The 10,752-nt window shown below is 53.7% G+C and overlaps 2 protein-coding genes across 4 annotated transcripts; both read left to right on the top strand.

Annotated features, from left to right (window-relative positions):
* Window positions 1-979: 979 nt before the first annotated feature.
* dydc2 (DPY30 domain containing 2) lies at window positions 980-3,675 on the top strand. Of its 3 annotated transcripts, none has more exons than XM_029133595.3 (7): window positions 980-1,119; window positions 1,646-1,799; window positions 2,135-2,257; window positions 2,371-2,532; window positions 2,655-2,873; window positions 3,148-3,279; window positions 3,363-3,675. In XM_029133595.3, the coding sequence occupies exons 2-7, from the start codon at window positions 1,653-1,655 to the stop codon at window positions 3,384-3,386; spliced, it is 807 nt and encodes a 268-aa protein (XP_028989428.1). In that variant the 5' UTR covers window positions 980-1,119; window positions 1,646-1,652; the 3' UTR covers window positions 3,387-3,675. The 3 variants fall into 3 exon arrangements, with proteins under 3 accessions (XP_028989428.1, XP_028989427.1, XP_028989429.1); XM_029133594.3 differs by lacking the exon at window positions 980-1,119 and adding an exon at window positions 1,406-1,471; XM_029133596.3 differs by lacking the exons at window positions 980-1,119; window positions 3,148-3,279; window positions 3,363-3,675 and adding exons at window positions 1,406-1,471; window positions 2,943-3,044 and having other exon boundaries at window positions 2,655-2,867.
* A 115-nt stretch (window positions 3,676-3,790) lies between these two features.
* Window positions 3,791-10,748, top strand: LOC114845502 (PDZ domain-containing protein 7-like). The gene is made up of 18 exons (XM_029133592.3): window positions 3,791-3,998; window positions 4,346-4,441; window positions 4,586-4,810; window positions 4,977-5,114; window positions 5,185-5,359; window positions 6,111-6,287; window positions 6,767-6,914; window positions 7,481-7,541; window positions 7,621-7,798; window positions 7,873-8,096; window positions 8,165-8,302; window positions 8,372-8,487; window positions 8,574-8,665; window positions 8,912-9,003; window positions 9,094-9,165; window positions 9,242-9,796; window positions 9,865-9,965; window positions 10,047-10,748. Exons 3-18 carry the CDS (start codon window positions 4,648-4,650, stop codon window positions 10,188-10,190), a joined length of 2,574 nt encoding a protein of 857 aa, XP_028989425.1. The 5' UTR covers window positions 3,791-3,998; window positions 4,346-4,441; window positions 4,586-4,647; the 3' UTR covers window positions 10,191-10,748.
* Window positions 10,749-10,752: the final 4 nt, after the last annotated feature.

The following is a 10,752-nucleotide window of genomic DNA, read 5'->3' on the forward strand; positions in this document are numbered from 1 at the left end:
CTGCACGTCTCCTGACGTGCGACGCAGGCGCACACCTCTTAGCGGCACGGATTAACATCAGAGAAATGGCGCAGTAACAGCATCCACAGCATCACAGTATCTGACCCATCTGCCATGAAGACAGGCGCTAAAAATAAAACGTTGTCCCGGTGGGAGGAGGCATAGTGGGCACTGAGACGGCAGCCAAGTGTCCACGCTGGACAACAGCGTGTGCGTCAGGTCAGACAGTCCCCCGCCAGGTGAAGGCATGGGTGAAGTCATGATGCTCATGACGCAAACATGCGGCATGAAAGTGCAGTGAAACAGAAAGTCACAGCACAAACAGCAAATGCACGCATTTAAAAACCCTGCTGAGACGGCATAAATCGGCCTATTCCAAATCTGACCTAAGATCAATTACAGCTCTCCGTTTATTATTAGAAGAAAAGCGCACATTGAAACTTTTTGTTGTTGCTGCCAGTTATTTTAGGTACTTATAAAGTGCTTAATTCCCAGTCAGTATGTTGAGTGAAAACTTCAAGCAAGCAGGTCACTTTTAGCAAAGTACTCATTTAAAAACTTCCTAATATTTTCCCGATAATGAGAGGAATAAAAGTCGAATAGCGATAACCTCATGCGCGCAGAAACCCAGAATAATCCTTAAATCCAATGTAAATTCTGCAAACCTGACAAGAAACGTTTCCAGTTTGGCGCTAATGCGGGGCTCATCATTAGGCTGCGTTACCTTGCTCAGTAAAGTGAATATAATTCCACAAATCCAAAAATCACGTCTTCCGTCAAGGCTCCCACCGAGCACGTAATTCCCCCTTTTGGCAGCCGGCGCGCGCCCGCGTTACAGCTGTGACTGACGCAGTGTGGCGTCCTGCGGTGAAAGCGGAGGAGCTGCTCCAGGTACGATCGCATCACAGTTGACACTTCAAGCACGGAGCCGTTTTCCGTTCCCACACAGCTGGTGGCTCCCGCGCGCGTTCCCGTCGGACGAGCGCGTTTTGGAGCGCAGCACTGGAGACGCTTTTCCCCCCAGAGAAGTTGAGGCGTGATTGGAAACGAACGCAGATCATGGGACCGATCATCAGTCTGCAAACTTTACGAACTTTAATAATGATAAACTGGTGACTAGTAAGTTTTTCAGACCTTTGTCATAGGTGTTTTAACAATTAAGAGAAACAATCAAGATAATTACACTTGAATGTATAAAATGTCTTTTGAGACTACGTACAGTTAATTTATGTATAAATGAAATATGTAAACCAAAATAAGCATCATCCAGTGCTGTGACAATAAATTCTACTAATGTTCCTACTAGTACTAGTTTTTGTAGTGCTTGATGCGATGGTCGTGGGTATAAACTGGTAGGAACCATTGGCAAAGGTTTGAGGGGGGATTCTTACTGTGGTGACACTGTTACCAGGGCAACACTTCCGGAAGCGACAAAGGCTTGTTTTGAATGTGTCTCACTTCTCACGTAAAGGTAAAATATTAATTTAATCTAAACGTTATAGTTAGAAAAAGTGAATAAAAAACAATTATTCTTTGGTTATGTTCTTAACTAGGATTGTATTTGAAATTTGAGGGGAGGATGCAGTTAGCAAAGTTTAGCTGTGTTTGAATATTTACAGACCTAAGCTATTTTGTTGCATTGTAGAGCTGCCATGGACTCTCAGTATATAAAGACACATCTGGGAACATGTCTGGCGCAGGGACTCGCTGAAGTGGCCGAGCAGCGGCCGGCCAACCCCATCCTGTATCTGGGCCACTGGCTCTACAAGTACAACGCAAATGTAAAATACGAGGCTGAGGTACGTCGCTGTTCACGCCTGTTCCCAGTAGAGGGAGCCATTACCCAAACTCAAACCCAAAGGGTTTGGATTTCTGTATTATCAGATCATCTAATTCTAAACAAAAGCAAAACAGATCAAACTAATAAAAATTTTGTATAAATCTACACCTTTTGTCCCACTAGGCCTTTAGGAGCTGTGGCAGTCACACATTCACCTTATGTCGACTCTATGTCTTAGGGGATCAAAGATCAGAGGCTCAATTCCTTTCCAAGCCAGATATATACAGTAACATGTAAAATGGTTTTAGAGTTTCACATCCAAAGTATATTTTGTAACACTTTGATTTATTTCAGAAAAAAGCTCATTTGGAAATCCTGGAGCAGGAGCGACTGAAGGCCAGAGAGGAGATGTTGCATCAGGAGAGGCTAAAGGAGGAAGAGCGCAAACTTAGTGAGGCCTTGGATGAAGCTGGAAAAGTATGTTCAGAAAATATGCCCAAGTGTACATGATAAACCTGTTTAACTGTGATCTGTGAGTGGGATCCATCAATTTACATGACATTTGAGCTGAAGTTTATTGCCATCAACAGCCCTCAGAGGACCAGCCAGTAGTACCCGACGAACCCACTCCAGCCTCAACAGAATCTACTGAGGACAACAAACCTGGGACAGAAGAGAATCCAAAAACTCCTGATCCTGAAAACCAGCAGGACACTGATATTCACCAAGCGGAAGCTGCCACTGAACCAGAGGTGATAAAACACAGATATCATACGTATGCTTTTATGGTTGTGGATGACTGAAATCATCTTCTTAATTTTTTTTAATCTTTAGTTCTGTTTTAAGACCTCCAATGGTATAATTTGTGTGCCAGGTGGTTACTGATACTTTAACAAGTACAGAAACACCAGTGGACGAGGTCAAAGAGGACGCGGAGCTGCCGGCAGAACAAAGTGAAGTGGAGCTCGTGAGCGAGCAAACAGAAGAGACAACAGAGTTGGAGCCAAGTGCCAGTTCTGTGGAGGATAAAACTGAAGACGAGACGTGCACCAATCAAGTAGTGGACGAACAAGTTGGCGAAAACGAGGTTAAGGTGATTGAGCTGCTGTCCAATGTTATTTTTAGTATGTTAACACAACAGTGTTTGTGTATTTATGAATAGGAAAATCCAGATGCGCCTGTACTCGCAGTGAGGATGCATGGTATCCATGGTAACAGACCAGGACTAAAGTGAAGACTAAGGGGGCAAAAGTGCTGAGTCCTCCCAGGTGGAGACAGTCAGGCAGACAAATATAGGAGAGACTCTGCGTCTACAAGAAAAATGCATGTTTGTTGCCTAATGCTTAACTGTGATCACCTCCTGTCAGGAGACAGACGGGCAACGCACGGGTGAGACCCCACACGGCCCGACTCCACTGGAGAGTGATGAAACAGCAGAGGGGGCAGCATCCAATGAGAATCCAGAGCCTCTTTCTGACCAGGAAGAGTCCAAAGAGAAGGTAAACAACGCTGACAGACAGACAACAAGTGACAGTGACTCGTTAATGGATCGGTTGCAACTAAAGCTTGTGTTTATTTAAAGGGAGAAGAAAACGATGAAGCATGATCAAACCTGTGTCTGATTGTCCAATCCTTCACAAACCTTAGTGAAATTTCCAAACTCTCAATTCTGATTTGATTTTTTTCATCAACCTTAACTACATGTTAGATGTACTGTACAGATTAGTATGTTTCGTGGCTTTATTACTCTGATAACGGTGTATTATCCACGGAGCCACGATGCCTGAACCTAATAAAACAGTTTGTTGTTATTGTTCACGGCCTCGAGAAGCTGTTGGATGTCGGACCTTCAAGGAGATCTGGAGATGAATCAATAAACATAAATGTCATCTTAACTGTAGCTTGGTTTTATTCTAAGGTGTTGTATAAATAAAAATGTAAAACGTTAAACGTCACCGGCGGCAGAGCCACATACGGTGAGTGTGTGACATCTGAGCCCACACCTCCCGTGCGTCCATGCGCAGCCAGGTGTACGTGAATGTCTCATCCAGTCACCGCGTGGACACGGGAGGACAACGAGCCGCTAGCGCTTGGGAACCGGCCCAGTATGAGTCGAATATGATGAATGCACTCGAACCCGGCGTCGTCGCGTTAGTGGGCATTTGTCTGGTAGTAGTTTACAGCGCAGGAGTCGTCGCTGCTGTCGACTTGAAGCGTGGTGAGTACGTGCGTTATCACGGGCTCAATCGCGTGTGAAACAGCGAAGAACTGGACGTCACGTGAACCAAAAGAGCGACGACCGCATGTTTTTGATGGATGACACTGGCTGAGGTCGAATATTAGCGCGGTGGCGCAGACCTGCGCGCTTTTTACGCACGGCGGTGCGGGGAATCCACGGGTTAAATTCAACCACACGTAACCGTGGTGTCAGAAACCACGTGACCTCCTGAGTCTGAGCGTCAGGTCCGAGCTAAATAAACCCGTAAAGTCCGACTCAGAGTAAAACGACGAAGAACCGTTGTTAGATCATACAGAACACGTGTCAATGCGTCGCCTGTGACCCAGACAGGTGAGGGAGACGCAACATGGGCACGAACGGACCGAAGTGTGACTCCAGGAAGCCAAACAAGCGGCCTCCATGCTGCAGAGCCGCCTGCATGCGTGAGTTGGACCACACTAACAACGAACTTTGTTAGCTGCAGCTCTACTATTCAGTTTATACTAAAGAGCAGTTAATTAGGAGGTGCTTGGACCGTTTTGGTCCTTTGTAAGTCTCGTCCCTCTGTTCACTCCATGCTGCTTCAGACTCCTCCACCTGAAGCTGCGTCCGGGTGGAGTGCATGTGAGCAGGGACCCGTGCGGCCTCCATGGCTCACTCAGCGGACCCGTCCCGCAGAGAGAGGAACCCTGGGACCCAGGGGTCACACACAGCCACGCGCAACCTCCTGCGGAAGAAGGAGCAGCGCCAGCGTGGAATCCGATCCTCCTCACCCATGGGCCGGGTCATCCTCATCAACTCTCCTGTGGACGGTGAGGAGGCGGCGCTGCTGCCGGGGTGCATGTGGTGCAGGGTTCAGCTGCTCTGGCCTTATATGACAAGTTTCTCTGCATGTTCATCACAAGAAAAGCTTTTTGTGTGTACACAAACAACACATGGCAATAACAGGCTGTCAGTGAGTCATGTCTGTGGTTTTAGGTGGCGACGACAGTGAGGACCTGCATACGATCACTGTGGACAAGAGTCTGGACGGGAAGCTGGGCTTCAGCGTGCGTGGAGGCTCCGAGCACGGACTGGGCATCTTCGTCAGCAAAGTGGAGGACGACAGCACAGCAGGTGGGCGAGGCGGCCGCGCACGCGCTCCGTGCGCCGCACGCGTGACAGAGCCGCTTCCTGCCGTTCGCAGAGGAGGCCGGTCTGCTGGTGGGCGACAAGCTGGTGGAGGTGAACGGCGTCAGCCTGGAGAGCATCACCATGAGCAGCGCCGTGAAGGTGCTGACGGGGAACCACCGGCTGAGGATGGTGGTGCGGCGCGTGGGCAAGGTCCCCGGCATCCGCTACTCCAAGGAGAAGACCACGTGGTGAGGAGGCGCGGTGGTGGTGGTGAGGAGGAGGCGCGGAGGCGGTGGTGGTGAGGAGGAGGCGCGGAGGCGGTGGTGGTGGTGAGGAGGCGCGGAGGCGGTGGTGAGGAGGCGCGGAAGCGGTGGCGAGGAGGCGCGGTGGTGGCGAGGAGGCGCGGTGGTGGCGAGGAGGCGCGGAAGCGGTGGCGAGGAGGCACGGAAGCGGTGGCGAGGAGGCGCGGAGGCGGTGGTGAGGAGGCGCGGAGGCGGTGGTGAGGAGGCGCGGAAGCGGTGGTGAGGAGGCGGGGTGGCGGTGGTGAGGAGGAGGCGCGGAGGCGGTGGTGGTGAGGAGGAGGCGCGGAGGCGGTGGTGGTGGCGAGGAGGCGCGGAGGCGGTGGTGGTGAGGAGGAGGCGCGGTGGCGGTGGTGGCGAGGAGGCGCGGAGGCGGTGGTGGTGCGGAGGCGGTGGTGGCGAGGAGGCGCGGAAGCGGTGGTGAGGAGGCGCGGAGGCGGTGGTGAGGAGGCGGGGTGGCGGTGGTGGTGAGGAGGAGGCGCGGGCGGCAGCGGCAGTGAGGAGGCGCGGAGGCGGTGGTGGCGAGGAGGAGGCGCGGAGGCGGTGAGGAGGCGCGGGCGGCGGCGGCAGTGAGGAGGCGCGGGCGGCGGTGGTGGCGAGGAGGAGGCGGCGGCGGTGGCGAGGAGGAGGCGCGGGCGGCGGCGGTGGTGAGGAGGCGCTGTCGCCGAGCGGCCGCTTGACGCTGTGCGCTCCGTTTCAGGGTGGACCTGATCCACCGGCGCATGGTGGTGGAGGAGAGCGGGTGCACGCCCTCAGAGGCCAGTTCAGGCAGCGCCCTCCGCCGCATCGTCCACCTCTACACCACGTCAGACGACTACTGCCTGGGCTTCAACATCCGCGGAGGGAAGGAGTTCGGTCTGGGCATCTACGTGTCCAAGTAGGCGTGTGTGTGTGTGCGTGTGTGTGTGTGTGTGTGTGTGCGTGTGTGTATTTGTGTGTGTGTGCACACATTCTTGTACAGTATTTACACCAAAGTGAGGACCTCCATTGACATAATGCCTCCCTCACCCCTCACCCTAACCATCACAACTAAAGGCAGACGTCTGACCTTTGCTCTAATCCAAACCAAAACTCAATTCTAACCTCAGCCCTAAAATCACATCTTAACCCTCAAACAGGCCTTCAAAAAAGTGAGCAGAAAATGTCCTCCCTTTTGTCAAAACGTCCTCATTTTTGTAGGAAAATTCGTTTTTTGGTTCTCACTTGTATGCAAGTGTGTGTGTGTGTGTGTGTGTGTGTGTGTGTGTGTGAGACGATCCTATCCCGCCTCAGGGTGTGTGTGTGTGCGTGTGTTTTTGTGCGTTTCTCTGTGTGTGTGCTTGTGTTTGCTTGTGTGTGACGATCCTGTCGCCTCAGGCTCGATCCCGGCGGCCTAGCTGAGCAGAACGGCATAAAGATGGGGGACCAGATCCTGGCGGCCAACGGCGTCAGCTTCCAGGACATCAGCCACAGCAGCGCCGTGGAGGTGCTGAAGAGCCACACGCACGTCATGCTGACCATCAAGGCGAGCGCTCCTCACGCAGGCCTCAGACCTCTGTGCCTCTAGCAGCTTCTCCAGGTCTAAGTGAGATCCTGAAGCAGCCACACAGAGCGATGTTTAATGTTGACGGTGTAGGAGGCCGTGTCCTGTTACACCACGGCTCTTTGTTATTAGCGAGCCCTCATCACCGCCTCTGACCTGTATTAACTTTCTGTCCTGCTTTTCCTTCCAGTCGCCTCGCGTACGAAGCGAACGCGGCCGCAGTAAAAGCAGAGCGACAGCTGCCGTGCTCTCGTAATATTCCTCGCCCGCTTTAGTCGCCGGGTTTGGGTTTCGCGCCGTGAAAAATAGCCAGGCCGTGTGCATTATTCACCAGGCGGCCGGGATCAGGTGCTTATCAAAGCATAGAGCCTGCGTTTTGTTTTATCTGGGATCCCACATCATCACAGGTGAGCTGGAGGCAGAGAGCGACGGGTCCTCATGTTAGAAAGCAGAGGAAATGTGCACTTTGGAGGAGGACGTGCTCGTTGTGGCTCTAGTGTTACTGAGTTCCAGGGTCTCTGCTGTGTCTCATTTGCATATCTCCACAGGAAGCTGGACGATACCCTGCTTATAAGGAGATGGTGGCGGAGTACAGGTGGCTCAATAAGCGTACGTATGCGTCACCGGAAGGCTTCAGCGCCGTCGCCTGTGTCCATCAACAGTCTGAGTGTTCTGTGTTCGTCCTCAGTGGCCAATGGTCCCCAGACGTCCTCCTCCCAGGGCTCAGACTCCACCTCCTCCACCTCCTCCCTGTCGTCGGGGACCCCGGTCAGCTCTCTGAGCGGCCTTTCTCAGGTCATGTTCCCTCCCAGTCTGCCGTTGGGCTCCGACATGGTGGACGTCTGCATCTCCACGGAGGACCAGGGGTCAGAGTCATGCGCTCATTGAATCCACCACAACGCTGCCTGGCTGCCTTTAAACCTGACGATGGGGCTTTCAGGTCTGACTCTGAGCGAGCGGAGAGCGCCACCCAGGCGGACGTGGCTGCTCAGAGGACGGGCGCAGACACCACGCGCAGCCTGGGAGCCACCACTCTGCTGAGGGACACGGTGATCGGTGGAGAGCAGAGCGGCAGGAAGGAGTCGCCCAAGACGGCCGTGCTGCTGGCTCTGAGCAGACCCAGCCGGCCCATCACGCGCTCGCAAAGCCAAGTCACTGTAGCGGGTGAGTGGGGGGGGGGGGTCCTGGGGGACAGAGTGCTTCGGCCTCATGTTAACGTTTCCCTGCTGTAGAAATCAAGCAGAAGAAGGAGAAGAAGCAGAAAGCGAAGGACCCGGAGGAGAAGAGCACCCTGCAGCGCTCCAAGACCTTCGTCAACCTGCTGTTCAGAGGGGGGCGCAGAGGTCGCTCCAAGTCCCCGGGGGCCAAAGGTAAAGGCAAACCTGCAGGAGGACGATCCGGCCTCGTCACGGAGCTGATTCTAGTCTGAACGCCTGCAGACGGACGGCGGCGCCACGAGCCGCCAAATGCGGAGATGCTGAGCGCGGTGGAGGACATGGGCCGCAGGCTGCTGACGGAGGAGGAGGTGGACGCGGTGATGGAGGCGTGCCGGCGGGTAGGCAGCGGGTGGAGCGGGGCTCAGAGCCACGGTAATGACGTGATGATGCTAAATGTGAGCGACGCGTGTCCCGTTGGTGACAGTACGTGGCCGAGGGGGCGGTGGAGAACTTCATCGGCCGCCTGCTGACGGTGCTGGACCGGCCCGAGAAGCTGCTGCTGCTGCGGGAGGTCAGGTAACGGAACTCAGGCACACGCGACTGTGACTCACGCTGGGGTTCGTAGTGACGCCATCGTAAGCGTTTAGAGTCTCTGTGAACATTTGGAGGAACGGTGTTGAAACAAACACGGCCAGAAGGGGATTGGGGTTTTTCTGGATTATCGTCACAAATCCAAATCCACAATGAGACGGTGGAGGCTAATTAAGACGTAATCCAACACAGGGCAGCTGTGACTCGCGTCTCGTTCCCTGTTTTTGCCAGAATGCTGCTTCCGCCCTCTGACCTGAGCGTATTCAACAACATGGTGACGCCTCTGGAAGGTGAAGCCTACGACATCCTCAAGTATCGGTCCAGTGCGTATGGAGCCTTCCTCGGTGCTGTTGATTCTGTGAATGTTGAGAAGCAGCAGGTTTATTAGCTGAAACTCTCATCTCTGCTCGTAGTTCGAACTCCTCCTCTCCGCTCCCCTGCGTCTGGACGAGCACCCAGGCGCCGCCTCATCACTCCCATCCCAGGTATGAACCCGTCACAGTGCTGTTATCAGTGGTAGAAATGATACCACAATGTCCCACGCCTTCGTGTTCCCAACAGACTACAGGGGAGGCTTTGAGCTTCACAGCTCTGAGGAGGTGGAGAAGGAGAGCCACCTGCTGGAGGAGCTGGAGCGGCTCAGTGTCTGTGGGCTTCGAGGGTCCAGGGACCGGCCCCCGACCCCCAAGTCCTTCGCCCCGCTGCTGGACGTACCAGTGGACAGATACGCGTCCAGGGAGCTCAGACCCCCCCCTGCCGGCCCCCTGCCGCCCAACTGGCTCCTGGCCCACAGCAGCGAGCGGCCTCCAGTCCAGACCGACATCTGCACCGTGCGCTCGGTCCGCTTCGACCCCGCGTCGCCACACTCGACCTCCGGCAGCGCCGACGGAGAGCGGGGACGGTCCCCGTTGAGAAGCGAGACCTCCAAAGGCCGGAGGGAGAGAAGTGGGGAGAGGAGTAAGGACGGCGCCGCCCGCAGGGCGCGGCCCTCGTTGGCGCAGGTGTTCGATCAACAGGTGAACGGGCACCGGGCATCCGCTGAGAACGGACTCAATGGGTCCGAACCGGAGCATGAGCTCAGAACCGTCAGCATCTCCAAGACCAAGCAGTCGCTGGGTAAATGAGTGAGGACACACGGTTGATCTAGAACGGGTCAGATGCAGCGCTAACTCTGACTCCTGCAGGCATCAGTATATCTGGTGGGATGGAGTCAAAGATTCAGCCGGTGGTGAAGATCGAGAAGATCTTTCCTGGAGGAGCTGCCTCCACCTGCGACGTGTTGAAGGTAGAACTCTGTCACATGTGGCCTTGGTGCCAGCTTTTACTAACCCTATTCCATAACCTCGACCCTCTCACTCCACCCCAGGCTGGATTCGAGTTGGTGTCTGTGGACGGAGCGTCTCTCCAGGGAGTCACACACCAGCATGCGGTCAACCTCATCAGGAAGGCCTTCAGCAACAAGGCCAAAGACCCCATGGTGTTTGTGGTCAGAGTCCCCAAAAACATGTGAAAGGAGACGGGAAGCGCATCATGAACTGTGTGAATTAGGAGAGACAGGAGAACCTGAGCTCCAGCTCTGGTGTCAGGTATGTTCATACAACGGTGGACTGAGGCAGCAGATCAGTGCAGTGCAACAACACGGAGGTAGAAAAAGGACGAACCCGTGCTCCTGACGCCTCCATGTTTGACTTGATAGCATCACAGGAGTCTATGCCTGTTTTTATATTGTGTTGGCAAATCGTCCTGCATAAAACAGGCAACGCATGTTCATGCTCTGTGACCTGTGCCTTAAACCCTGTAGACAGGCCTTTTAAAACAGTCTGACACGTTGTGCTGCTGTTGACCTGTAGAGGGCAGTGATGAGTCAAAAATAGATTAAAACTCTACATCACAGAATGTCAAACAAACCAGGACAGTAAAATAATCCCCCAGGAAAGTAACTTGATGAGGGTTATTTCACATTCTGGACTTTCCCTTTACATGTACTTGAAATGTAATGTAATTTGGTGGCACGATAGGACATAAGTTTACCAGGTCGTAGTGATCTATGAATAAATACACACTCACAGCTG

The sequence above is a fragment of the Betta splendens genome, chromosome 19 (assembly GCF_900634795.4).
Source record: "Betta splendens chromosome 19, fBetSpl5.4, whole genome shotgun sequence".
In the NCBI taxonomy this organism is placed as follows: Eukaryota; Metazoa; Chordata; class Actinopteri; order Anabantiformes; family Osphronemidae; genus Betta; species Betta splendens.